This window comes from Eschrichtius robustus, chromosome 7 (genome assembly GCF_028021215.1).
Source record: "Eschrichtius robustus isolate mEscRob2 chromosome 7, mEscRob2.pri, whole genome shotgun sequence".
NCBI lineage: Eukaryota > Metazoa > Chordata > Mammalia > Artiodactyla > Eschrichtiidae > Eschrichtius > Eschrichtius robustus.
In genome coordinates this window covers 91,978,204-92,002,546 of record NC_090830.1, presented here as the reverse complement: position 1 = coordinate 92,002,546, position 24,343 = coordinate 91,978,204, and the positions used below count along the sequence as shown (strand labels likewise).

Here is a 24,343-nt window from a genome sequence, read left to right as displayed (position 1 = left end):
TGAGAGCCCTTTTAGCTTCTGCATCTGAACCTATGTTTCCTGTTGCTGTCTGCGGAGATAGCCTTGCCCCTTGTTATTCTTGGGTGAGATGCATAAAACCCAATTACAATCATTTCCTTTGCAATTCCTACTCAGATGGGAAATCTGGGGAGCAGTTAGCAGCTAGTATTGGGGACCTCTGTCAGAACTAAGAAAGATTCTTATTTTAACATCTGGTAATAAACAAACAAACAAATAAATAAAATTCCAATGTGGATAATTAACGCCAAAATGTGAGGGGAGGTACAGAGTGGTGGAATGTGGAGTGCAGAAAACTGTGTGGTGTGTGATATGGTGCAAACAAGAAAATGCTTTGAAGTCAGATGGTGTAATTTGGAACCTGGGCTCTGACATTTATTTATTTACTGAATTTAAAAAATTGTGGCAAGGTATACATAACATAAAATTTATCATTTTAACCATTTTTGTGGACAACTGAGCGGCATTTAGTATACTCCCATTGCTGTGCGACCATCACCACCACCCATATCCAGAACTTCCCATCATCCCAGACAGAAACTCTGTACTCATTAAACAATAACTTGCCTTCCCCAAGTCTGCGGCAACCACCATTCTATTTTCTGTCTCTATAAATATGGCTGTTGTAGGTACCTCATATATATGGAATCATATTTTGTCCTTTTGTGTGTTCTGACTTTTATTTTTGCATCTGTACGTTAAGCCTAAATAATATCTGCCTTGTGAGGACATCGGGTGTGAGAGAATCACTTAGGATAGTCCTCGTTACAGAGCTTGCCTTCGACAAATGTTTCTTTCATTTAACCTTATTTATTCCTAAACGGCGAAAGGACCCTGATCTGCGGCCCAGGAAAACTTGTGCGCTGGAGCTCTCGCCCTCTGGAGCTCTCGCCCTCTGGAGGTTAAGCAAGGACCTTGGGCCGACTCGACTTGAGATCTCGCGAGACTGTCAAACGTATGGTATGAGGCGTGGGAGGAAGGTTGTGTTCTCGCGAGAAGTCTGCCTTTAGGCCCTTGGCTTGTGTCGGGCAGTGCGTCTGTCCGCGAAGGTCTCCTCAGAACGTCCGGAGCTGCACTCGGAGGTGGTAAGAACTGGAGGGGCCAGCGGGGCGGGTGTGCCTCCTCCCTCTCTCAACGCCGCGGGTTCGTCTGGGGCGCCATGGCCGCGTACCGGACCGGCATGGGCCTGTCTGGGCCTGCCTTTAGAGGCCGGCCTCTCCCTCGACCCGCTTGCCTCGAGGGCGGCCTCCTCATGCCTGCCCGCCGCCCTGGGCCTGCCTTCCTCTCTCTGGCCCTCGACTCTCGGCCTGAGGGCCACCTCTTTCTCCCTGCCCGGCCTGTTCTCCCTTCTTCGTCCTTAGACACTCTGGCCTGGGGACCACCAATGGCTGCCTGCCCGCCCGTCCCCCGGCCCCGGCTGTGACAGCTCCAAGTTTTTGCTCCCTCTCGCCGGGGTCACTTGGAGCAAGGAGGGGCCTGTTTTCCCGAACGGGCCCAGAGTTTATACATTCCTAGCCTGTTGGGTGGAAACGCGAAGAAGATAACGTTTTCTTCGGCCCTCTACCTGCCAACACAGCGTCACTTACCGTAAAGTGCTTGTAGTTCTCCCAACAGTCCCGAGAGGTAGTTCCATTATCTCCTTTTTACAGATGAGAAAAGCGAGGCTTGCTAGTTCATTGACTCATTCCACCAACAGTTATTTAATTCAGTGCCTATATGTTCAGGGTGTTGAGGATATAGCAATGAAAGAAAATGGGCACAGCCCTTATTTTCATGGAACTAAATTCTTGTGGCAGGACCAATAATGACCATATAAATAGTCTTAAGTGTCACGTGATGTAACAGGGGTGATGCGATCAAGAATGGCAGAAGGCGGAGTGCTAGTGTCTATTTGACCCCAAAGGCAGAGCTTTTTTCACCATACCATTTTGTGTTGTTTTCTAATCAGGGTAAGGTTCACCATAGCGTAACTGTTTGAACCGCCTACTTGGTAATATGGAAATATGGTTGTAGGGACTATTGAGTTACTTCCTGGGTGAGAACGGGGCAGGTAATCATAGCTGGCTCATTTCTGCACAGGGGTACTAATGTGACATTTCTGAACTTTAAAGAACCTCAGAGCCTTTGAGGAAGACCCACCCAAATGCTGCAGTGGAGGTGGGGGGTGTGGTACATGTACCTTTGAGGCAAGTTACTTGGTTTGCTCCTTGACGGTTTGCTAGCTTGCAGATTTGTTAAGTAAGTGAGATGGTATATGTAAAGTCTAGCACGGTAACATTTCTTACATTTTAATATTCCTTCCTCCTTTTCTATTGTCCTTGGGTCCCCAGGGAAAACCTAGTGGTCTAAAGTTTTATGATACTGTATTTTGTGTTTAAATAAACTTCTACAATTATATTATTACTTTTGGGCAAAGAGGTATTTCAAAAGTGGAGAAGCCTGGTGAGCTATGCAGGGAAAGGAAGATGTGATTCTCAAAGAGGGAGGAGGTATCTTATTTTAGAATTACATAGGTTTCCCCACCCCACCCACATTTTATTAAGATTCAGTCGGTTTAGCTGTGCCAGAATCTCAGGAGCCTGTGTAGGGGCTTCATAAAACTGCACAGGTGATTCTGATACATATCCCTCCCCCACTAGCTTCCTGGCTAGTGTTTTATGATCATTTCCCTCCTAGAGTAAGGGTTGGCATACTGGAAGGCATTCAGAGCAGTCGTTGCTGCTGATGGATTTCTAAATCGCAGTCTATTTCAAAGTTTTCTTATTTTCTTAGTTTTCGGTGACTCAATGGCACAGATTTTCCTCTAGATGGCAAGTTTACCATTGTGTCCTTGGGGACTATCACAGTATGTGTCAGCTTAGGCACTCAATAAATATTTGTTGAATGAATAAAAAGAGATAGTAAAATCTTGACACCTAAATGATCCCTTCAACATACATTGTGTGGTTGGAGACCTTAGACTCATCTGGCATTAAATCTTGGTTCTTTTACTTGGAATCCTGTGACTGTAGGTAATATATCTAACCTTGTCAAGCCTTAGTTTCTCTGTTTTTAAAATTGTGTTGCTACATCACTAATCATTAGAGAAATGCAAATCAAAACCACAATGAGGTATTACCTTCCACCAGTCAGAATGGCCATCATCAAGAAATCTACAAACAATAAATGCTGGAGAGGGTGTGGAGAAAAGGGAAGCCTCTTGCACTGTTGGTGGGAATGTGAATTGATACAGCCACTATGGAGAACAGTATGGAGGTTCCTTAAAAAACTAAAAATAGAACTACCATATGACCCAGCAATCCCACTACTGGACATATACCGTGAGAAAACCATAGTTCAAAAAGAGCCATGTACCACAATGTTCATTGCAGCACTGTTTACAATAGCCAGGACATGGAAGCAACCTAGGTGTCCATTGACAGATGAAGAAGATGTGGCACATATATACAATGGAATATTACTCAGCCATAAAAAGAAACAATATTGAGTTACTTGTAGTGAGGTGGATGGACCTAGAGTCTGTCATACAGAGTGAAGTAAGTCAGAAAGAGGAAAACAAATACCTTATGCTAACACATACATATGGAATCTAAAAAAAAAAAAAAAGGTTCTGATGAACCTAGGGGCAGGACAGGAACAGAGATGCAGACGTAGGGTATGGACTTGAGGATATGGGGAGGGGGAAGGGTAAGCTGGGACGAAGTGAGAGAGTAGCATTGACATATATACACTACCAAATGTAAAAATAGATAGCTAGTGGGAAGCAGCTGCATAGCACAGGGAGATCAGCTCAGTGCTTTGTGACCACCTAGAGGGGTGGGATAGGGAGGGTGGGAGGGAGGTGCAAGAGGGAGGGGATATGGGGATATATGTGTATGTATAGCTGATTCACTTTGTTATACAGCAGAAACTAACACACCATTGTAAAGCAATTATACTCCAATAAAGATGTTAAAATAAATAAATAAATTGTGTTGAGAGTATGTACGTACCTTAAAGTTTTGGGAGGACTAAATGAGATAATGTGTAAAAATAAAAGTCTTGGCACATAGATATATTAAATACTTAAGCCATTCTTTTTCTTTTTTTTTTATAAATTTATTTATTTTTGGCTACGTTGGGTCTTTTGTTGCTGCGCGTAGGCTTTCTCTAGTTGCGGCGGGCTGGGGCTACTCTTTTGTTGCTGTGCCCATACTTCTCATTGCGGTGGCTTCTCTTGTTGTGGAGCACAGGCTCTAGGTGCGTGGGCTTCAGTAGTTGTGGCGCAGGGGCTCAGTAGTTGTGGCTCACGGGCTGTAGAGCGCAGGCTCAGTAGTTGTGGCGCACGGGCTTAGTTGCTCCGCGGCACGTGGGATCTTCCCGGACCAGGGCTCGAACCCATGTCCCCTGCATTGGCAGGCGGATTCTTAACCACTGCGCCACCAGGGAAGTCCCTGAATCCATTCTTCCAACAAATATTTATTGAACATCTACTGTATAACAGTGAACAAAAAGACAAAGTCCCTGCCTGTGTGGAACGTATCTTCTAGTGTGTTTTCTGAAGTGGGATCAAAAAATAAATGGTTTCTATGTGTCAGATACTGATAAACACTATGGCGATAATTTTAAAATAAAATATATTAAGGGGGAGCGTGTGGAAGGAAGACTTATTTTACATAGGGTAGTGAGGAAGATGACACTAAGGAAGAGGAGTGGGCATGATATCTGGAGGATAAATGCAAGGGCCCTGAGGCATGCTGGAGGAGCAGCTCCAGGCTCAGAGAATAAAGACCTGTCACAATGCAGGATACACAGCGGAATGTGGTGCTGGATCAGAGAGCACCTTCTGAGTGTTACTGAAATCAGTGAATTCAGTGTCTCTGTATACTTACTAGTTAGGTTGCAAGTCTAAAGTGATTATGATAAGGGACCAACCAATATGTATATACTGGATTATGTTCACTTTCATGAAGGAACTATAGATTTCCATGGCAGTTTTATTATTCTTCCTGCTGCTTTTTGGCCCTCTTAAAATTTTGCTCCGGGTTTTCACTTTGGCTTTGTTTCCAATATAGGTATGTCTAAATACATTGTTGCGACATACAAGATGTAAACAATGCAGGTGGCCTAGGCTGATAAGGAGGCCAAGTTCATGACTTTTGCTCTGGTGAATTTTTTTTTTTTTTTTTTAAGTTCAATGGATAGCAGCATGGTAGAGTTGAAGGAATAAGCCTCTACTCATTTTTTAAAGAATTAATTAATTAATTAATTTTTATTTTTGGCTGTGTTGGGTCTTCGTTTCTGTGCGAGGGCTTTCTCTAGTTGTGGCAAGCGGGGGCCGCTCTTCATCGCGGTGCGCGGGCCTCTCACTATCATGGCCTCTCTTGTTGCGGAGCACAGGCTCCAGACGCGCAGGCTCAGTAGTTGTGGCTCACGGGCCTAGTCACTCCGCGACATGTGGGATCTTCCCAGACCGGGGCTCGAACCTGTGTCCCCTGCAGTGGCAGACAGATTCTCAACCACTGCGCCACCAGGGAAGCCCTGGTGAATTGTTTTAATAGTGTTTCTATCTATGCTTGTCAGTTAGAGGAGCTGCCATATAGTCCTTCTCAGCTTGTCTTCTTTGCTTGTTAAATCATAACATTACAGTCATAATTTGTAAACTTCCCACCTAGCCTACCATACCTCAAATCCTGGCAAGTCATCCTTACTCTTTGAATTAAATAGATTCACTGGCAAGTGAACAAAAAGTTATCTTGAGGGTGCTTTTTTTTACTGCTGACATGAATGCTCATTCTAACTCTCTTAGCCATTCTTATCCCAAGTCGTCATCCCTGATTTTGCTTGGCTCAATTATGCAGTGGAATCAAGATGTTCTTTTTGAGGCAAGGAGTATGTTTGGTTGCTAAATATTCCTCTTATCTAGCATTGCCTTGAGTCCTTTAGAAATGTAACAATTTGGTTCAGTGAAGGAGTGAGTAACTGGCAACATAGGTTAAAAGGTTTTTGCTTGTCAGTTGCTCATAGACAAGAAGTTAGGTCTCTTAATACTTGGACAATTACAGATTTCATAAGAACATGATCTCAGGTATATTTTGAGTTTTATTTTGGCATATTTTCTAGTCCCCCAGGCTTTAGAGGAGGGAAAATATTTTATAACTTGCTTACTTCTGTGGGGAAAACCGCAAGGTGTTTACCATATAAAATCAGGGATAAAATGATATTATTACTGTGATAGTAGATAAATAACATGTTTTCCTAACCTTGGCTATATTACGGCGAGAAGTTTCAAGTTGAAGATAGGGCACAGCCCTACTTCTGAAAGCTTACCAAACTTCTGTGATGTCAGCTGGAATTTCTGTGGTACTGCAAAATCAGAGAAAAAAAATCCAGAGTTGACTGTAAATACAGTTAAATCAGCTGGTGCTTGTGAATCTGTATAGCTGGGCTTTGATGGGCTTGGTGTCAGGAAAGACACATTATATCAGTGCCTATCCTGGAATTATAGTTTCAGTAGCAATATCCTTGCTAGTTTTGTCTTGTTTGAAAGAGAACAAAAAGTAATAGTTATGGTAGAAACATTTCCACTTCTGAAAAACCCTCCTGAATTAATGCAGGCCTTAGTGGGACATCAAGTTGATTACTTATGTTTGAAGCAGAACTCTACCATAGTTATTGTGGCTGGTCTGAAATTGAGCATTCATTTATCATTTATTCATCCATCCATTTATCAAACATGTATTAAGCCTCTTTTGAGTTGAGGGCTACAGCACTGCACAACTCCAGGGACACCATTCTCTTTATGTCAATTCAATAGAGCACATAGAATGTAAAGGGGGGTTGGTAATGCCATGATACTGATAGCAGGCAGTCTGTTCAGCACTAGGGTGTACAAAGCCAAATAATATGTGGTCCCTTCTCTTGGGGACCTCTCAGGCCAAGGAGGCAGACATGTAACAGTAAGGATAACATGTGTTATAGGTGTCATGCTGGAAACTTACACAGGTTACAGTGAGCCCAGAGGAGGCAGCAGTTAACTCTCTAGGTCAAAACTATTGAGGAATGGGATGCTTGGTCAGGAAAGGCTTAATAGTGTTGGTGACTTAAGCATAGTCAGAAAAGCAGACAGGTGGGGAGAAGGGGAGGAACTGGCTTTGCTGGCAGAGAGAGCTGGGAGAGCCAAGCTGTACAAGGCAAAGCAGCCTGGTCTATGCATGGAACTGCTGTCTGGAAGATCACGGTGTGGGCGCTGCTCTGGGGAGACAGCAGGAGAGTCAGGCTGAAGCCAGAAGACAGAGAACTTTATTTATTAAAGAAATTTGGACTTTATCCTGTAGGCGGGGGGGAACCATTGGAGAGTTATAGTTTATGCTCTCTTTAGATGAGATGATCTACTAATCTACCAGGAAATAGATGGTTCTCTTGTTGTGAGACGGCGTAGAAATCTTGAAACAGAAGAGAGGTAAAATGCCTTATGACTTTTTCCCCTTTAGAACTTAAACATTTCGTAAATATGCCAGGGCAAATAACAAAGCTTAAGGGAGTAAAGAGGTGCCTGCAAAGTCTGAATGCAGAATTCTTGTAGATTTTTATGATTTTTTCTCTCCCCAGTCTTTTTATATTTATATACTCTTTGGTAAGTCACATCATTATAGGAACAACTAAAGCTGTCATAAACAGAATAACACCGACTCTCAGTAACTGTGTAAGTAAGTTCAAGTTAAGAAGAGCTGCAGCATTTAGTGTGCTGAGGCATTGGCCAGGATCCTTTAGAGAGGGCATAGAGACCACTGGTTATGTAGGTGATGGTCAACAAAGTTCCTACTGTATTTACATTGTAACTATTTTGTAGTGGCATATAAAAGAGAGGTGAAAGTTCTTGACATTAGTCATATTTTTACAGACTGAGAATTCCTTTTTTCTAGCCATTGACTTAAAGTATAAATACAAAAGGCTATCAAATTTTAACTTTCATCATTCAGAGGTATGTATCTTCTTTGTATCTTCACAAAATATGTTCTCCAATGAAGAAATTTTGAATTCAGAGATAAGTTGTTTTCTTATTATTTTTGGTAGTGAATGTCTGAAGTGGGATCCCAGAAACTGTGCAACACAGATAAAGCAGGCACTTCCATAAACTCTGTTCATCTGAAATCTGAGGGATGCTTAATTGAGGGTGATAGTCTTCAGTGTCCACTGGCCTTTGCTTTTTGTCAAGTGGTTTTGCTTTACTCTTACTGTTTATGAAAATAGCTTCATATGCATAGATGAGAGTAAGTATTTTACATTAAAAAAATTGAAGGGAATGACAAGGCTGTATAGAATTCTGTCTCTGGCCTGATTGGATATGCAGACTTTGAGGATTATTTTCGGAGAAAAGGGCATCAAAGTAGAGCACCATGAGCGTGATAATCATCAGACAGGAAGTACTTACCATGCGCCAGGTACGGTCTTAAACATTTTTTTGTATATTCATATAATTCTCATTGAGTTGGGCCCATTATTATTGTCCTCATTTTACAGATGGGGAAACTGAGGCACAGATTGGTTAAGTGACTTGCCTAAGGTTACACCGCATCTAAGTAGCAGAGCCAGGTTTTGTATGGAAACGGTCTAGCTCCAGAGTTCATCCTCTTAACTACTCTGTATTACTGTCTCTCCTGGTGGAGCTTTCATTTCACTGTTGTATTCCCAGCACCTAGAATAGAGCTTGGCATCTGGTTGGTGCTCAGTCAACTTGTTGAATGAGAAGCATCCATGAGTGTTAAATGCAGCACTGGCCTGAGGCCGTGTGGGAGTGTGTTTGAGAGAGAGACAGAGGGACGCTGGGGTATAGGTAGAGTTATGTCACAGAAGTGAGATGTAAGAGCCTGAAACAAAAGCCGGGGCTTGAACCTCAGGCTGACAGTGGTAATCTCAGAGGTAGTTAGGAGCTACTGGACAGGAACATTCCAATAATAACTCCGGAAGCCTTCTGACTGGCTCACGTTTGTTATTTCTTTGTAGTGATTAGCAGCAAAATCCTTAAAGACGTCTTGACGATTTGGGGCGCGGATCGGGGTGGACACAGGCTAAGCGCTGGAGCAAGTGGGCCGAGGAGAGGCTGGAGAGGAGCCCCTGGCGTCCCTCGGGGCTCTGCGAGCTGGCTTCGCCCTGGGCAGTCGGGCGGGGATGGTGGCGTCCAGCCGGGAGGCCAAGTGGCCACGCCAGAGCCTTGCGGGAGGCTGCGGGGGGTCCTCTGGCAGCTGGAGGGTCTTGCGAGCCGCCCGAGTGGGCGGTGCCTGCGGCCCCACCCCGGCGTCGACGTGCGCGCTCCCGCTCGCCCGTGGGGCGCTGCAGGCGCGCGGGCGGGGCGCGGGCGGGGCGCGGGCGGGGCGCGGGCGGGGCGCGGGCGGGGCGCGGCCTGAGGGTTCAGGGAACCTTTGTCACCCTGGTCGCGGATAAAGCAGCGTTCTGCTTGCCGGGCAGCTCGCACGGCGGGGACCTGGCCTGCAAGGAGGTACGTCTGGCAGCCCAAGGCCGCAGCGGGAGCCCTCGGGGTGGGCTCCTCTTGCCGGGCTGGAAACGGACCCTGCGGCCGGGGCTGTGTGCATGCGTACTGAGCGGTGCTCGTGCCCGCTCTTAAGCGGAGAGTGGACGCGCGGCTGCGGCTTCCAGGGAGGACGGGACCCAGGCTTCTTAGGGCGCCTGTGCTCCTAGAAAGTGTTGGGGAACCTGGAAAGTCGCATGAGTCACTGTTGCTTTTGAACTAGAAACGCTTTACTTGGCATTAGATGGTAATGACCAATATTGTGGTCTGTTTTCAGTTACTGCTTCGGAAAGTTGAAGTGCTGGAATTGATTGCTCATAGTTACAGGTATAAAGGTAGATCTGAGCGCAGTAAGGTCTGAAGTGTTAAACGATCTTAAAATGTGCTATCGTGAATTTATTACCTTATTTTGTTTGTTTCTTCAGGAATTAACCTTTATTTACATAGTTTTTAAATTACGAAGAATCAGATTTTGAATTTCAGAAACTATTAAAGAATTAAAGGGTTAGGATAAGATACGTATAGATAACCTTTGAGTTAATGAATTGTGATATAAAAAAACCTTTTATTTTTTAAAACTGACAGTAAGAAGAAAGAAAATGTTAAGAAATGTCTCAAAAAAAAAAAGAAATGTCTCAAGGTAAAATTGCATGCGGACTATTATTATAATTTTTTTCCTGAAAATTTGCACAGATGTTCTGATATATGTTGTCTTATCAAAGATAACCAAATGGGCAGTTAGTGTTTCGAATTTAGTAATTCATAGAACATAGTAAGTATCTTATGGGTCTGTTTTTTAAGGGCTTGGTTTTTTCGCAATGATTTAGATGCTAGGAAAATAAGTGAAAGGTGGACACCTTTTTTGGAGAGGAGGGCCATTTGGGAAGGGGGGACAAGCAGTGAGACCTGAAAGGTGCAGTTAGAAATGATATAAGCCTTCATTCAGACAGAGGAATGGAATGTGGAATGGTTGTGATAAGATGTGAGATCAGAACCCAGGCTCTTGCTCCTGTCCTTCATCTTGGAAGTGTTTTGATTATTCTGAGTCTGTCATGATGTGCTGTTTATTTTTGTTAGCATTATCTAAGGAAGATGGTTCTGAAAAATTGTTATAATTTATTGAGGACTGTGAGAATGGACTGAGATTCTTAATTGAAGGTGTTCCGTTAGTAACCCATTGGAATGTTAATTTTAATCTTTAGTGTTGGCAAATAAAAAGAATTTATGGGTGATAATACACTAAAGGAAGAACAAGCTGGTCAGAAGGAGAGAATCCAGGACTAGACCCTAGGAACCCTAGTTCTAAACCCAAATCTGCGTGTAATGGCTGTGGATGGGTCATTTAAACTCTCTGGGGCTTTGTGGCTTCATCTGTGTAATGAGAGTAGTCTACTAAAGAGATGGCTAAGGTTTTTCCAACTTTAAATTGTGGTTCGTGTCGGTCACAAGAGGGTTATGGCTCTTTGGAAATTTTATGGTTAAACCATATGATAAGGACTTAGCTTCATTTGTGGTTTAGTTGCTCAATTCTGGTTCCATGATCTTTGGATTTCATAACTAGATTCGTGCAAAGCATTGTGCAAGTATGGCATACATAGTTTGTGGAACTCTTCTTTGAAGAAAGCTCTAGGTTTTCCTGGAGCCTTATTTTTTTGTTTGAGGGATGTGTGTGTTTCCCCCTCCATCTCTCTCCTCCTCCAAAACCTAAAACAGGAACCCTAGAGGCAGGGAAGTTTTAGAAAGCACTTAAACTTTTAACTTGTCTCAAAAAAATAATACACATTTAAGGCAATCCTCTGTTGAAGGTGGTAGGGCAGTAGTTTGGATTATAAAGGTGAAGAGAAAAAGACATTTTTTGTAGTCTTTCATTGATGTGAATTTTAGAATTAGAGCTGATTTGGTCCAGTCTTTTTTTTTTTTTTAATTAATTTATTTATTTTTGGCTGTGTTGGGTCTTCGTTTCTGTGCGAGGGCTTTCTCTAGTTGCGGCAAGCGGGGGCCGCTCTTCATCGTGGTGCGTGGGCCTCTCAACTGTCGCGGCCTCTCTTGTTGAGCATAGGCTCCAGATGCGCAGGCTCAGTAGTTGTGGCTCACGGGCCCATTTGCTCCGCGGCATGTGGGATCTTCCCAGACCAGGGCACGAACCCGTGTCCCCTGCATCGGCAGGCAGATTCTCAACCACTGCGCCACCAGGGAAGCCCCCGGTCCAGTCTTTTTACAGGTTAGAAAACAGGCAAAAGTGTGTGTATATTTGGTATATATTAGAGAGTTTAGACTACTGAGTTTTTGCCATAAAAACAACTTGTCTTTTGCTGTGTTTTATAGTGAGAGAGTATATGGGGAGCTATATTTATTAAACAAGTACCACATCCTCACCCCTAAGTCTATGAGGTAAGTATTGTTATCCTCACTTATTTAATTAGGACATTAGGTTCAAAAAGGGCAAATGGTCCAAGGTCATAGCATTGATTAATGGCTAAATGATTCTAAGTCAGGGTCTCCTCACTTCAAAGCCTTTTCTAGCTTCAGTGCTGCTTTCTGTATAGTCCATAGGTGGAGATTCTTTAGGTCCCCATAACTCAGCTAACCAAAAACAACCAAAGCGTTAAAAAGTGCAGTGTGCAGGGCCTGGGTTAAGTGCCTAAAGGGAGATATTGTCTCACTTTAACTTCATTGCAGCACTTTGTAGCTACTGTCATTGTCCACATTTTTCTAGAGGAAACTGAGGTCCAGAGAAGTTAAGTAACTCGCTCATGGGTCTGAAGGTTGCAGATGGAGCTGGAATTCTGGTTTGTCAGGCCTCAGAGCAATCTCTTAAACATCATGCTTGCTACATTGGCTCTCCATGCTGAAAGGAATGGTGAATTTTTTTTTTTTTTTTTTGAAATTGACCATATGAGCTAGATAACTCATACAGGTCTCTCTGGATGTGACATTTCATAAAGCTAGCTCAGACTTCACCTTATTGTGGTTTGAATTCACCCATGTGGTGGAGTTCTTGATTTCAGCTCTGAGGGCTCTCTCCTCACTGCAGTACAAGAAGGCAAACCTTTGCACAGCTTCTTTCTTGGGATTTAAGCTTTGGAAGCTGACTGCCCCTTGACTGCTCCACAGGGAGGAGGAGGGTCAGCGCCAAGGGCAGCAAAGGGACAGACATCCCTGGGGCTGGCCGTAAAGGAATGAAACAGGTTTTCTTAATGGCTTTAAAGACCCCTACTCTAACAAGGTGACTGTTTTGAAGGATAACACATTTTAATTTGAAAACAAGGGATAAATATGTGGGGAAAATCAGTTTTGTAACTTTTAAATCTCATCCTACCTTCTATCCATAGCTGATAAGGGGAAAATACTCTTGCCATATTCTGTTCTTGTTAGGCAGTTGTATAGTATTTGTGATGGACTTGAGAAGACTTCTCTAAGTCAGCACTGTATGCATTTGAATTTGTCTCCCACGTGATCAATGTCAAAAACTACTGGTTTTTGACATTGTGAAGCAACATTTTGACTTAATGGTATTGTTTAAATTTTACACTGTGCCAGGCATTGTGGCATTGCACACACATGGTGAGGACCTAAGAATGGGAAATTTGGCACAGGTGAAAGTTGGTTAATACATTTGAAAGACAGCTAAACATGCTTTGCATATAAGTAACTTAAGTGAAAAGTGAAACAACTTGTGGTAATGAGGTGACATTCCACTCTCTGAATATGAGCCAGCATTTCACTTGTTATGCAGGTGTTGTTCAAGTTCCTACAGTGTGCACTAAGTGCACACTAATGGCGTGCTTAAAACAGGGCAGCTTATAGTGTGAAAAAGAAGGTAGCAAAGTAGCTGCAGCTGGTGTTTCAAAGGTTGGAAAAAAATCTCCAAGGGGATTCCTGTCAAATCCAGTTAATGAAGCCCTTCCATTTTAGAGATCATTATGGGGAAACAGACTGTGGCAACAAAATAGCAGGGGGAAGTTAGAAAATTTCCTGAATCTTTCAGGAACTCTAGTTCCTGAATGTGAATTTTCTGCTGAGATGGTCAAAAGAAAGCCTACTGGGCTTCTTCCTCCCGCTGTCTTATTTCTGAGGGTGGGGAATCATAGTGTTCGGCCCGTTTCAGCTTCTAGCTAGCCACTTGGCCCTAAACCTCGGCTTAAAGATGCAGTGTAGGCCAGAGTTCCCTGGGTCTCAGATGAGCAGTCAGCCATTTGCACTGTGTAGACTGCTGTTCAGCCGAAAGCTGGCTTGCTTCTCTGAGAAGGTCGTTTCCTTCAGGACTGTTAGGAAGTTCTTTTATATGTTGCCTCAGATGTCTCCTATTAATCCTCCTCTACTCCTTTGGGTCATTCTGAACAGGTCTAATTCTATTTGACAGGTCTCCAAGTATTCCAGAATAGTAATCTTGTCCTCCCAGAGACTTCTCTTATCTAGACTAAACAGCCTCCCTTCCTGGAGAAATTTTTCATGGTTTTGAGGCCCCTTTCTTTTTTTTTCTAAATGCCTCTTTCTGAAGTTTGTTATTCAGAAAGAAATTTCAAAATTAGTCTAATAAACATGTAACAGATTAGTGGCAAACGCTATACTTTTGGTAAATGTAGTCAAATAGCATGTAAGTAATTTTCGCCTGAGATCCAGCACACTGCTAACTCATATAGAACTTGCTTTCAATTAAAAATCTCCATCCTTTTACATTTATTCTCTTCCACTTTGCCCTCCCCCGTTCAAGTAAAAAAAAAAAAATCTACATTTTTGTTTTATAAGATTTAACAGCTATGTAGAGATTGTTTGGAATCTATTTTTGTCACAGCCATGTGTTATCTCCAACTTTAATGTCTGCCTTCTGTGTTTTCATACAGGCAATTAGGGAAAACAGTTGAGTAATTGGGGAAAACAGGCATACCTCTAAATACTTAACAGACTGGTTTCAATTCATTATCCTTTGAGTACTTTGTAAAAAATAATTTTATGATTCAATTTAGTTGGCCTGTTTTGCCCATGTTCACTTTGTCCACAGAGATCGTATACAACCTTGTCGCAAGTCTTACTATTGTCCAAATATATCGTGTCTAAAGGATTATGTTGACTGGCCAGTTTAGTAAAACTACCCAAGAAGGAAATAATTTTGGTGTCACAGGGCTTAGTGAATCCATGCTGGGCTACTGTGATCACTGCTTTCTTTTTGTAAGTATTTAGAAACCATCTCTGATTCTAGATCTATCCAGGATAGACATCAGACTGTTCTTCCAGCAGTTTTTGTCAAGCTTTGCTTCATTGCTTTTCTGACAGTCTTCTGTCCCAGTCTCATACCATTATATCTTGGGTTATGTGGTATTTTTCCACTTCTGTTTCTTCTCTCCTATGCTTATTAGAAAACTCTCTGTGGTTTCCCACACCAGTTTCTCTAAGTACCTCCCTTATAGCAGAATCCCATGAAATTATTTTGTCAGATTTACATTCCTGAGAGCTTCCTAGCTATGAAGGCATCCCTGAGTTCTTCCTAAATAAAAAAAAGGGGGGGGGGATAAAAAATTTAATCCTCTCAATAAATTTAGGTTAATGCCAGATCTAAACAATGTTCTAAACTCTGTGTATTAGGTTATTGGTTTGCAGCTTCTTTCCAAAGTAATCATGGGTCCTTCTAGACCTTTTAGTCTTCAGCTCTAAATCTGTAAAACGAGAACACATGCCCCCTGTGACTTCAGGTATGTAAATAGAAACTTACAATCTAGTGTTCTTTTAACTTTTTGGAGGCTATATGCCCTATCAATTCAGGCAATTTAGTGTATTTTTTCAGAAATATCTGTTCCCATGTAAAGTGTAACTAAAGTAGATGCATAGGATTTTTGGGCAGGAACACAGTAGTGGTGGGCGGGGAAGAGGAGGTAATATTTATTAAGGGTATACTATGTACCAAGTCCTATGTCGGAAGTAATCTAAGTAGTTAGTAACTGGGAGCTGGTTGGAATAATCATTTGGGGGATGATTGCAGGGTGGTTTTTGGTTGTAATTATGGTGCAATTTGGATTGTTCTTCTTTTTTTTCTCTTTTAAAGGAACAGGGAGCAGAATGAGTACCTCACAGGACCAGAGTGGCTGCTCCAGTAATAAAGAACCCCATTTGAGGTGTTGTGATGCACGGAGGGACTTGGAGCTTGCTATTGGTGGAGTTCTCCGGGCTGAACAGCAAATTAAAGATAACTTGCGAGAGGTGTGACGTGTGCTTTTCTCTTCCTTTGTCTGAACTCTTATTACAGGGCTGGTTAGAGCATGGCGAAGGGATTGGCTTGTCCAAACCCAGAAGTTTTACCCCATGCCTTGCATTGTCTGCCTGAAATGTTGGTGCCTTTGATTCCAAATGGAAAATAAAGCAGATGTTAGAAGAATCTGGAAACTCCTGCACCACCTTAGAGAATTCAGTCCAGTGTGCATTTTTGATTGCTTCTCTGTGTGGTCCCTGTGCCAAGCACTGCCATCCACTAAAAAGTAACAAAGTGAATGAGCTCAGCTCATTGAACTGGTCAGTTGTGTTCTTAATGCATAAAGGATGGCACTTCAGCATGTCCCCTACCATCTGTTAATTTGGTATTGGCATGGTTTTGGTGGTGGCATGGTTCTATAAATGACTTAATTGTTAGAGCTAGCCAGAACGAAATCTGTTCCTTCTATTGGCCCAATAGCGTTCTGCTGGTGAGTGGGTAGACCAAGTGTTACATGACTTTGAAATACCACTTTACTATCCAGAAAAAGGTGTTTTAAAATATCGTTTCTTATATGGATTCTCCTGGATAATTTATAGCTGTTATGATTTTCTTCCTTAGAATTTTTATATTTATCTCTCTTTTGAATCACTCTTTATGCTTCCAGAAACATTTAGTTTATAATTTTACATAAACTGTCTATCTACCCTAATGGTCTTCTGGCTGTTGACATGTAGTGGCACATCTCTTTACTAAATTGGCCTACTGTAAATGTGTTGCTCATTTGTAGGGTGAGAAAAGAGGTAAGGGCTAGTTATTAAGTTAATATTCTTGTCTTCTTCCACTGATGAATTTGTAAAACTATAGGTTTTCAAATTATGTGGAAAACTTAGGGGCATCAGTATTGCATGACATATCCTTGTATTTTCTCTTGACTCCTTTAGGACACCCAAAATAAACCTGATCCTCTTAGAAGAAGGAGTATTGAAGGAGGATTTTGGAGCTTAGATATGCATTTATGGCTGGGATTCTTAAACTGGGTCCATGGGGCTTTGGGGGTTCCATGGATGGGATTTGGGACTCAACGCTGAAATTATAGGCAAAATTTTGAATGTATGCATTTTTCTGGGGAGACACTCCCTAAATGTCATTGGATAATCAAAAGGATTTGTGACCGCCAGAAGTTTAGGGACCTCACCATTCTGTGGGAAACACCATTCTTTGAGCTTATAGCACTAGTGAAGCTAACATATATATGTTTTCTAGGTGAAAGCCCAGATTCACAGCTGCATAAGTCGTCACCTGGAATGCCTTCGAAGCCGTGAGGTGTGGCTGTATGAACAGGTAGATCTCATCTATCAGCTTAAAGAGGAGACGCTTCAGCAGCAGGCCCAACAGCTCTACTGGGTAAGATGACTGCAAGGCCGTGATTGGTTTGAATATGGTTTCTGGTTTCCAGAGACTGTTTTTTCTGTAATGCAGCATTAATACAGATCAGATAAAAATTTAATCTCAAGTGCTATTTGCTATTTGTTAACTTGGATACACTTGGTGCTTTTAGTATCATTGTGGCTAGATGGTTTCATTTTTCTTATAGTTGCTGGGCCAGTTCAATTGTCTTATTCATCAGCTGGAGTGCACCCAGAACAAAGACCTAGCCAATCAAGTCTCCGTGTGCCTGGAGAGGTAAAGACCCTTTTTGCTTGTTTTGACTTTGGCTCTTTGACTATGGTGTATTAAAAAAGAGTCACTTTGTAACTCATTGCATGATTTGGATTTAACTTGACGTCTCTGTTCCTTGGATAAGATCATCCTGCTTTATATATTTAACATCATACTTGGTGGTACATGGTTAAGTCATCTATCTTTGGTTGAGTTTCTTCGAAAAGTACAATCATTTCAAATAACTCACAATTTGGTTTTTATTTTGGATGAATTTGAAATAGATGTTTCTTTAAAATAGCCAGGTTTTATTTTTTTTCTCCAGACTGGGCAGTTTGACCCTCAAACCTGAAGATTCGACTGTCCTACTCTTTGAAGCCGATATAACTGCCCTGCGCCAGGCAATCACCACGTTTGGGTCTCTTAAGACCATTGTGAGTAGTGTTCATCTCAGAAGGTTCATAGTGAGCTTCTCAGGTCTGTGGCCTCACAGGTGGTCTTAAAAATAACACATTTTCACTGTGAATAGTGGCTTTCTTGAGAATTTGATAAGCTTCAGAAATTTCATTTTCTGATTAAATTTATAGAGCATTAGGCTGGTAGTGCTTGGAATGTGGTATTGACTCATTGATCATCTCTAGAATTCATCTTGTATCTCTTTAAATACCTTTGACTTTTTTCTTATGAAATTTATGGCTTGAATGATCTTTAATATAGAGTCAAATATGGTCTCATTTGGGTCTTGTTAGAAGTAGTAATACTACCAATTCTGGTGAAGGTTTCTTACATGAAGATAGTTATGTAGTACAATAGATAGGGAACTCTCAGATTTTATAACTACTTCCTAGGTCAGTGAATTTAGTGTAAAAAATATTTATTCTAGTGAAATGTAACACTTTGCTTAAACTTTTGAAATTTAGGGATTACAATTTCACTTTTTTGGTATGAAAGCATAACATTAGTAAACATGATTAATTTGCTCTTATAGCAAATTCCTGAGCACCTGATGGCTCATGCTAGTTCATCAAACATTGGGCCCTTCCTGGAGAAAAGAGGCTATATCGCATTGCCAGAGCAGGTAAAATGTCATTTTGTTTCTTGTAACTGAGCTATTACTTGGCTTATATTTCTTTTGGGTTTTGATTGTATCACTTTTTTTTTTTTTTGGCTACCATTTATTTGTAAAAAGGCGCCAGTGGTAATAAATTAGTTTATGCAATTAAATGCTTCCCTTGAGACTGAATGTCAGAAATTTAGAGGTTTTAGAGGTGTTGAGTAAGAAAGTAATTGTTACCAGTTAGTTCATAAGAATTATCAATAGCTCTCTGATTGGGTTGGTTCTCTCTTAGGGATCCTTCTCTTTATCATCCATAGAGGTGATTTACTTCTAAAGGCAATGTGAATATAGGATCCTAGAAGTTTTGAGTTGAGAAGAACCCTGGAGATCACCTATACTCCTTGTTTTGTAATTGTGAAAATGGAGGCTTAGGGAAGTCATTTGACTTGTGCAGGGTCAGCATCAAGCCAAGATTAGAGAACTTGGGTCTCCTGCTTTTCTGGCAAACTTCCTACTGCATTTGACATTGCCTTGTTAAGCAGCAAAGTATTATGTGATTAGCAGAAGTCAGCATCCAGCACCACATCTGTCCCTCTCAGCGAATGGCTCCTTGGAAGCAAACCTGCCAGCGGTCGCCAGGCTCCTTACATACCCAGTACCAATCTGCAGGACTGGCTCAACCAAAAGCAGACCTTGGAGAATAGTCAGGTGTGTTGCTGCCTTTATTGTTTCTGAGATAGATGAAGTAATAGATGGGGCTAGTTATTAACTGATAGTGTACGTCTTTGTTTGGTTTTTAGTTCTAGTCTGGGAAACATATATCTTTTAATAACTTTTTATTACAATAGTGACACCTCTACACTGTAGATAAGAAGCTTAGGAAAAAACTGTATAAAGAAATACAAGCCCATAATCCCACATGCAGAAACAACCACTGTAACATTTTTGTTTATGCACACATATACTTTAAAAAAAAAATCATTCTGTAACTTTTGTTTTGGCTAGCAGATTTTTTTTACTAATAGAGCATGAATATATTTCTCTGTCATTTAGTTTCTTCCATAAAATCCTTCACAGTATATAATATTTCATTGATTGGCTCTAAACTTGAGTTTTTCTGAATATAAATACATTTCCTCTGCATGTCCAGGAACTGATTATTTGCGTACATTCTTGATTAGTTCTTTAGGAATAAATTCTTAGAAATGGCATTCCTAGATTATAGTTCTGCAGACCCTTTAAGACTCTTGATACAGATTGCCAATTTGGCTTTCCAGGAAGTTGATACCAGTTTATATTCCCACCAGCAGAGTATTGAAGAGACCTGCTTCCCTGAAACTTCTCTAATAGTGGTAGTCGTTTACAAGTTTATTTCTCTGAATTTGACACAAAGTAACAGTAAAAACTTTTGTTTTGAGTTTCTTAGATTACTAAGGAGGTTGAGTATTTTTCATGGTTATTAGCCTTCTTTGATGACTTGTCTCATCATATCCATGGCTCATTTTTGTCTTCTTTATTCATAAAGTCACATTATATAGAAGTACTAGTCTCTCTTCTATAACTGCTACAAATGCTTTCTCCTAGTTTGCCTTGTTTATTTTAAAACTGCAGAAAATTAAATTTTAATGTAACCATATATTTTAATATCTTAATAGAGAAATCCCATACCTTTTGGCTATGTATATACTTAAATTTAGAAACATTGGGCAGTGTGGTAAATATAAGTAGAAGTCTTATCATTGAATCCCAAAGCAGTCATAATATTCTGGCAAACTAATATTGTGTACTTCTTATGTAGACTTCTGCCAGAGCCTGCAATTTCTTCAGTAATGTCTGGGGCAACCTAAAGGGCTTGGAAAATTGGCTCCACAAGAGTCAGAAACAAGAAGTTTCTGAAAAACCAAGTTACCAAAAGTGTAACAGCTATTCTACTACCAGTTCTTACTCCATTGAAATTGAAAAGGTTGGAGATCTAGAGCTTCTTGATCAAGATGAGATGGAGCTTTCCGATTGGCTGGTGACTCCCCAGGAATCCCATAAGCTTGAGAAGGCTGGGAATGGCAGCTGTGAAACCAGTGAGAAGTTTAAGCTCTTGTTCCAGGTGTTCCAGGAGTCCTATAGTGTGAATGATTGGCTCATCAAGCCTGATTCCTGTACCAATTGTCAGGGTAACCAGCCTAAAGGTGTGGAGATTGAGAACCTGGGCAATCTGAAGTGCCTGAATGACCACTTGGAGGCCAAGAAACCCTTGTCCACTCCCAGCGTGATTACTGAGGATTGGCTTGTCCAGAATCATCAAGACCCATATAAAGTAGAGGAGGTCTGCAAAGCCAATGAGCCCTGTACAAGCTTTGCAGAGTGCGTGTGTGATGAAAATTGTGAGAAGGAAGCTCTGTGTAAATGGCTTCTGAAGAAAGAAGGAAAGGATAAAAATGGTATGCCTGTGGAACCAAAACCTGAACCTGAGAAACATAAAGATTCCCTTAATATGTGGCTCTGTCCATCCAGAAGAGAGGCAACAGAACAAGCCAAGGCACCGAAGGCAATGGCTTCTTCTAGAATTGCTGATTCCTTCCAAGTCATAAGGAACAGTCCCTTGTCAGAGTGGCTCATTACCCCCTCATGCAAAGAAGGATGTCCCAAGGAAGTGCCTCTTAGAGAGGACAGAGCTGGCATACCAAAGCTTACAAGCCACTTGGCCACTTCCTGGTGTCCCTTTAACACAGCTGACTGGGTCTTGCCAGGAAAGAAGACAGGAAATCTTAGCCAGTTATCCTCAGGAGAAGACAAATGGCTACTTCGAAAGGCCAAGGTGAGCACAACACATTAAAATAGCACCTTTTGAAGTATATTTAATACATTTTTACTTTCTTAATCCCAAACCTTGCAAATGGGCCAGATCCTTAAATATCTTAACTGTTAAATATGGCTTAAGTATTAATTTTGGTGCCATGTTAGCAACAGAATGGAGGATTTATGATTATTCAGACTGAAATTTCTGTGCATTTTCTAGGCCCCAAATCCCCATCTGGCCTATTTTATTGCTACTTATGGAAAAGATTAGGGGTAGAGAAAATAGTTGTCCCCTTTGCTCATTGTTATTAGAATGCCCAACATTTACATCATTCTTTATAGACACTACACTATTTGAAGATGAATTGTTGGTCTCACGCCTCCCAGTTGTCATATAGCAATCCACCTTTTGTCTTCTTGCAGGAAGTATTACTTAATTCGCCCCTACAGGAGGAACGCAGCTTTCCCCCAGACCGTTACGGCCTCCCAGCAGTTTGTGATCTCTTTGCCTGTATGCAGCTTAAAGTTGATAAAGAAAAATGGTTGTATCGAACTCCTCTACAGGTGGGTACATGCCACTAGTGCAAATATTAGTTTTAGCTGCTCAAAGATATTTTGCCTTATATAGGAATTCATACTTTGCCCACTGAACTGTATTCCTATTAATGGTTTCTATATTAGGTGAGGTGGGAAAAAGAGAGATCATAAAAATTTCATGTATTTCACTTGAACTTGCTCCATGAAATAACTAGGACATACTTGAAAGTGACCTTTCAAGATGGTGTAGCTGTTGGGAGAATTTTTGGAGCCTGTGTGGTTTCTAGTAGCTTATTGAGAAATGAGAGCTTCAGGGTGGGAAGAAACTCCCTTTTTATCCTGCAGTGAAATGACTTTTTATCTATGGGCTTTTCTTTACAGATGTGAAGGAATGGAGTACTAGAGTCAAGCAAATTTTCTGCAGATTAGCGCAAATCCATGAGCTGAGTGACTGCGGCTTGCCAAATCATTGCGTTTCTGGGTCTGATGTAGTTCCTTTTCTGCCTAATTTTGAACTAGTGAAGAGAAATAATAAATCAAATTATGAGTTACTGTGTAAAAGAAAAAGGCTGTTTGTTGATGTTGAGGTGATTCAGTTCCTTCTTACAGAAGTATTAATTCACCCCTACCCTAGAAACACAGCATCGTAGTGGGTGGGTCTTTTTCATAAGCCTCCACGGCTCCTTAGTTTGGGTTGTTATTAGAAGTACATTAAAGCACTGTAGTTTTAAAAATGAAATAGTTTTATAATCAAGGTGTGTTGATGTATTCTAAAACTAGTAAACTTACCTAACCTTTTGATTGCCCTTCTTTGGATGCTTCCCTTGTTGTGGGTTTTCTTCCATTAACGGTAAATTCTTCTGTTTAATTAATGTACAATATTATTTCACACAAATAATTAACCTTGCCAATATAGTGGTTTTTTCTTACCAAAACATGTATTAACAATTTTGGCAATTTTTGACATTAATTACAAAACATTTTAGCTTACATGCCAGATTCTACATTATTTTTCTTTTTTTGAAACAAACTCAACTATTTCAAGTTTTATCTTTATTCCCTTCTCTAAACGTTATTATTGAAGTATCTAGACAGCTCTTTCAGAAGGGCTCCATGTTGCTTGAAGACTATATTCAGGGTAATCCTAGCCTCTTTCAAAATATTCTGAAGAACTACAGGCAGAAGAGCCCCAGTGCTGACTAATCAAAAAGCAAAAGGCAAGACATGTTGGAAATGTAGTACTTGAACTATTCACTATCCTAAATGTTACTGGTGCATCCTGTGTAAATGGAAGCTGAACTGGACACCTGGTGCTTTTAACTAGGCATAAATTAAATGTCCTCTCACTGCAAGCACAGCATACCTATACCTTATAATGCAGTGACATTTTAGTGAATAGGCCGTTTTGAACACTGTGCCTTGGGGTGTTTATTGAAGCTTTATGAAAAGTATTGATGTTTCCCTTAGCATCCTTCAAGTTATGTCCATGCTTTAAAAAGTTTCTCTGTAGAAGAGAAATGGTATTTATACCATGTTTTAAAATTCTGTAAGATGAGACATCTTAGCTGCTTTCCAGGCTTTTACACTATTAAGCCACTCAACTTGCCTATATGTTATTGGAAATACTTTCAAAGTTTGTGATGTGGTCATCTAGAAAGCCCTTTTGGGGAAACTTCACATTCCCAGTGTCATTGCCATACAACTTCATTAGAATTCTTGAACCACAGCTGAAACGAGCCTATTATTTTTTAGTTCCCCGATACCATTTAGAACTTTAGAAACTAAAGGTGGTGGGTAAAAACTTAAGGAGCCTTTCCATTATCTTTGGTTGCAGGAAACTTTGTAGTTTTTGAGGTTTAACACATTGTGTATCCCTAAATTAACAATCACTGTGCTAATGAGTGTAAAACATTTCTTTTGCATTGATGGATTTTGTGCCTTCCTCCATTAAAAGCATAACAGCCATATAGTTGTCCTGTGATTTGTAAAACACCTTGTCACAAAATTATATGAATGTGGTATCCTTTGGTTAGGAGTACAGCTGAGAAACACTTGAACATTAAAAGTTTTTATATTCACTTAAATATCAATGTATTTTATGATTCTTGAATTAGCAAAGAATAGGTTATTACTAACTTCCATTTTGTCTTTCTTGCACACTCTTCATATGTACTTTTAATTTTTAATCTGCTGTTGCAGGTAAGATATTAAACTGCTTTTTGCTTTTTTTTTTTTTAAACTAGAGGACTTCAGCTGAAGTTCAGTGCTTTTCTGCCAAATTCCTTCTAACTAGATGCATTCAGAAAGGCCCTACTTTACTTTCTCTAATCAATCACAATAGCCACCAGTTGTCTAGTATTATGTATATGTATAACCTGCAGTGCAATCTTATTTGATTAACTTCATTTCAAAGATGAGAAGACAAACTCAGAAATTAAATAACTCGTCCTTATTTTCTTTAGCTTGCTTTCCCAAGGCTTCCTAAAAACTTACAGCTCGTGTCTACGTCATCTCTTTTTCAAATTATCCCCAGTAAGATGATGAGCTAACGCGTACAGAATCACGATTGTTGCACAGATTGTTC

At 40.9% G+C, this 24,343-nt stretch overlaps 1 protein-coding gene across 4 annotated transcripts; it reads left to right on the top strand.

Moving 5' to 3' along the window:
• The first annotated feature begins 997 nt into the window (after positions 1-997).
• On the top strand, positions 998-23,724 carry NCOA4 (nuclear receptor coactivator 4). 4 transcript variants are annotated; one of them, XM_068548055.1, is made up of 10 exons: positions 998-1,103; positions 15,567-15,721; positions 16,977-17,117; positions 17,308-17,396; positions 17,698-17,806; positions 18,361-18,450; positions 18,994-19,137; positions 20,228-21,241; positions 21,646-21,786; positions 22,141-23,724. In XM_068548055.1, the coding sequence occupies exons 2-10, from the start codon at positions 15,581-15,583 to the stop codon at positions 22,144-22,146; spliced, it is 1,875 nt and encodes a 624-aa protein (XP_068404156.1). In that variant the 5' UTR covers positions 998-1,103; positions 15,567-15,580; the 3' UTR covers positions 22,147-23,724. The 4 variants fall into 4 exon arrangements, with proteins under 4 accessions (XP_068404156.1, XP_068404155.1, XP_068404154.1 ...); XM_068548054.1 differs by having other exon boundaries at positions 18,991-19,137; XM_068548053.1 differs by having other exon boundaries at positions 1,023-1,100; positions 18,991-19,137.
• The last annotated feature ends 619 nt before the right edge of the window (positions 23,725-24,343 follow it).

Excerpts from the sequence above, each read along its gene's own strand:
- NCOA4 (XM_068548054.1), top strand. The coding sequence starts at position 15,581 with ATGAGTACCTCACAGGACCAGAGTGGCTGCTCCAGTAATAAAGAACCC. Across the intron at positions 17,397-17,697 it reads GTCTCCGTGTGCCTGGAGAG|ACTGGGCAGTTTGACCCTCA; the intron begins GTAAAGACCCTT and ends TTTTTTCTCCAG. Across the intron at positions 17,807-18,360 it reads TTGGGTCTCTTAAGACCATT|CAAATTCCTGAGCACCTGAT; the intron begins GTGAGTAGTGTT and ends TTGCTCTTATAG.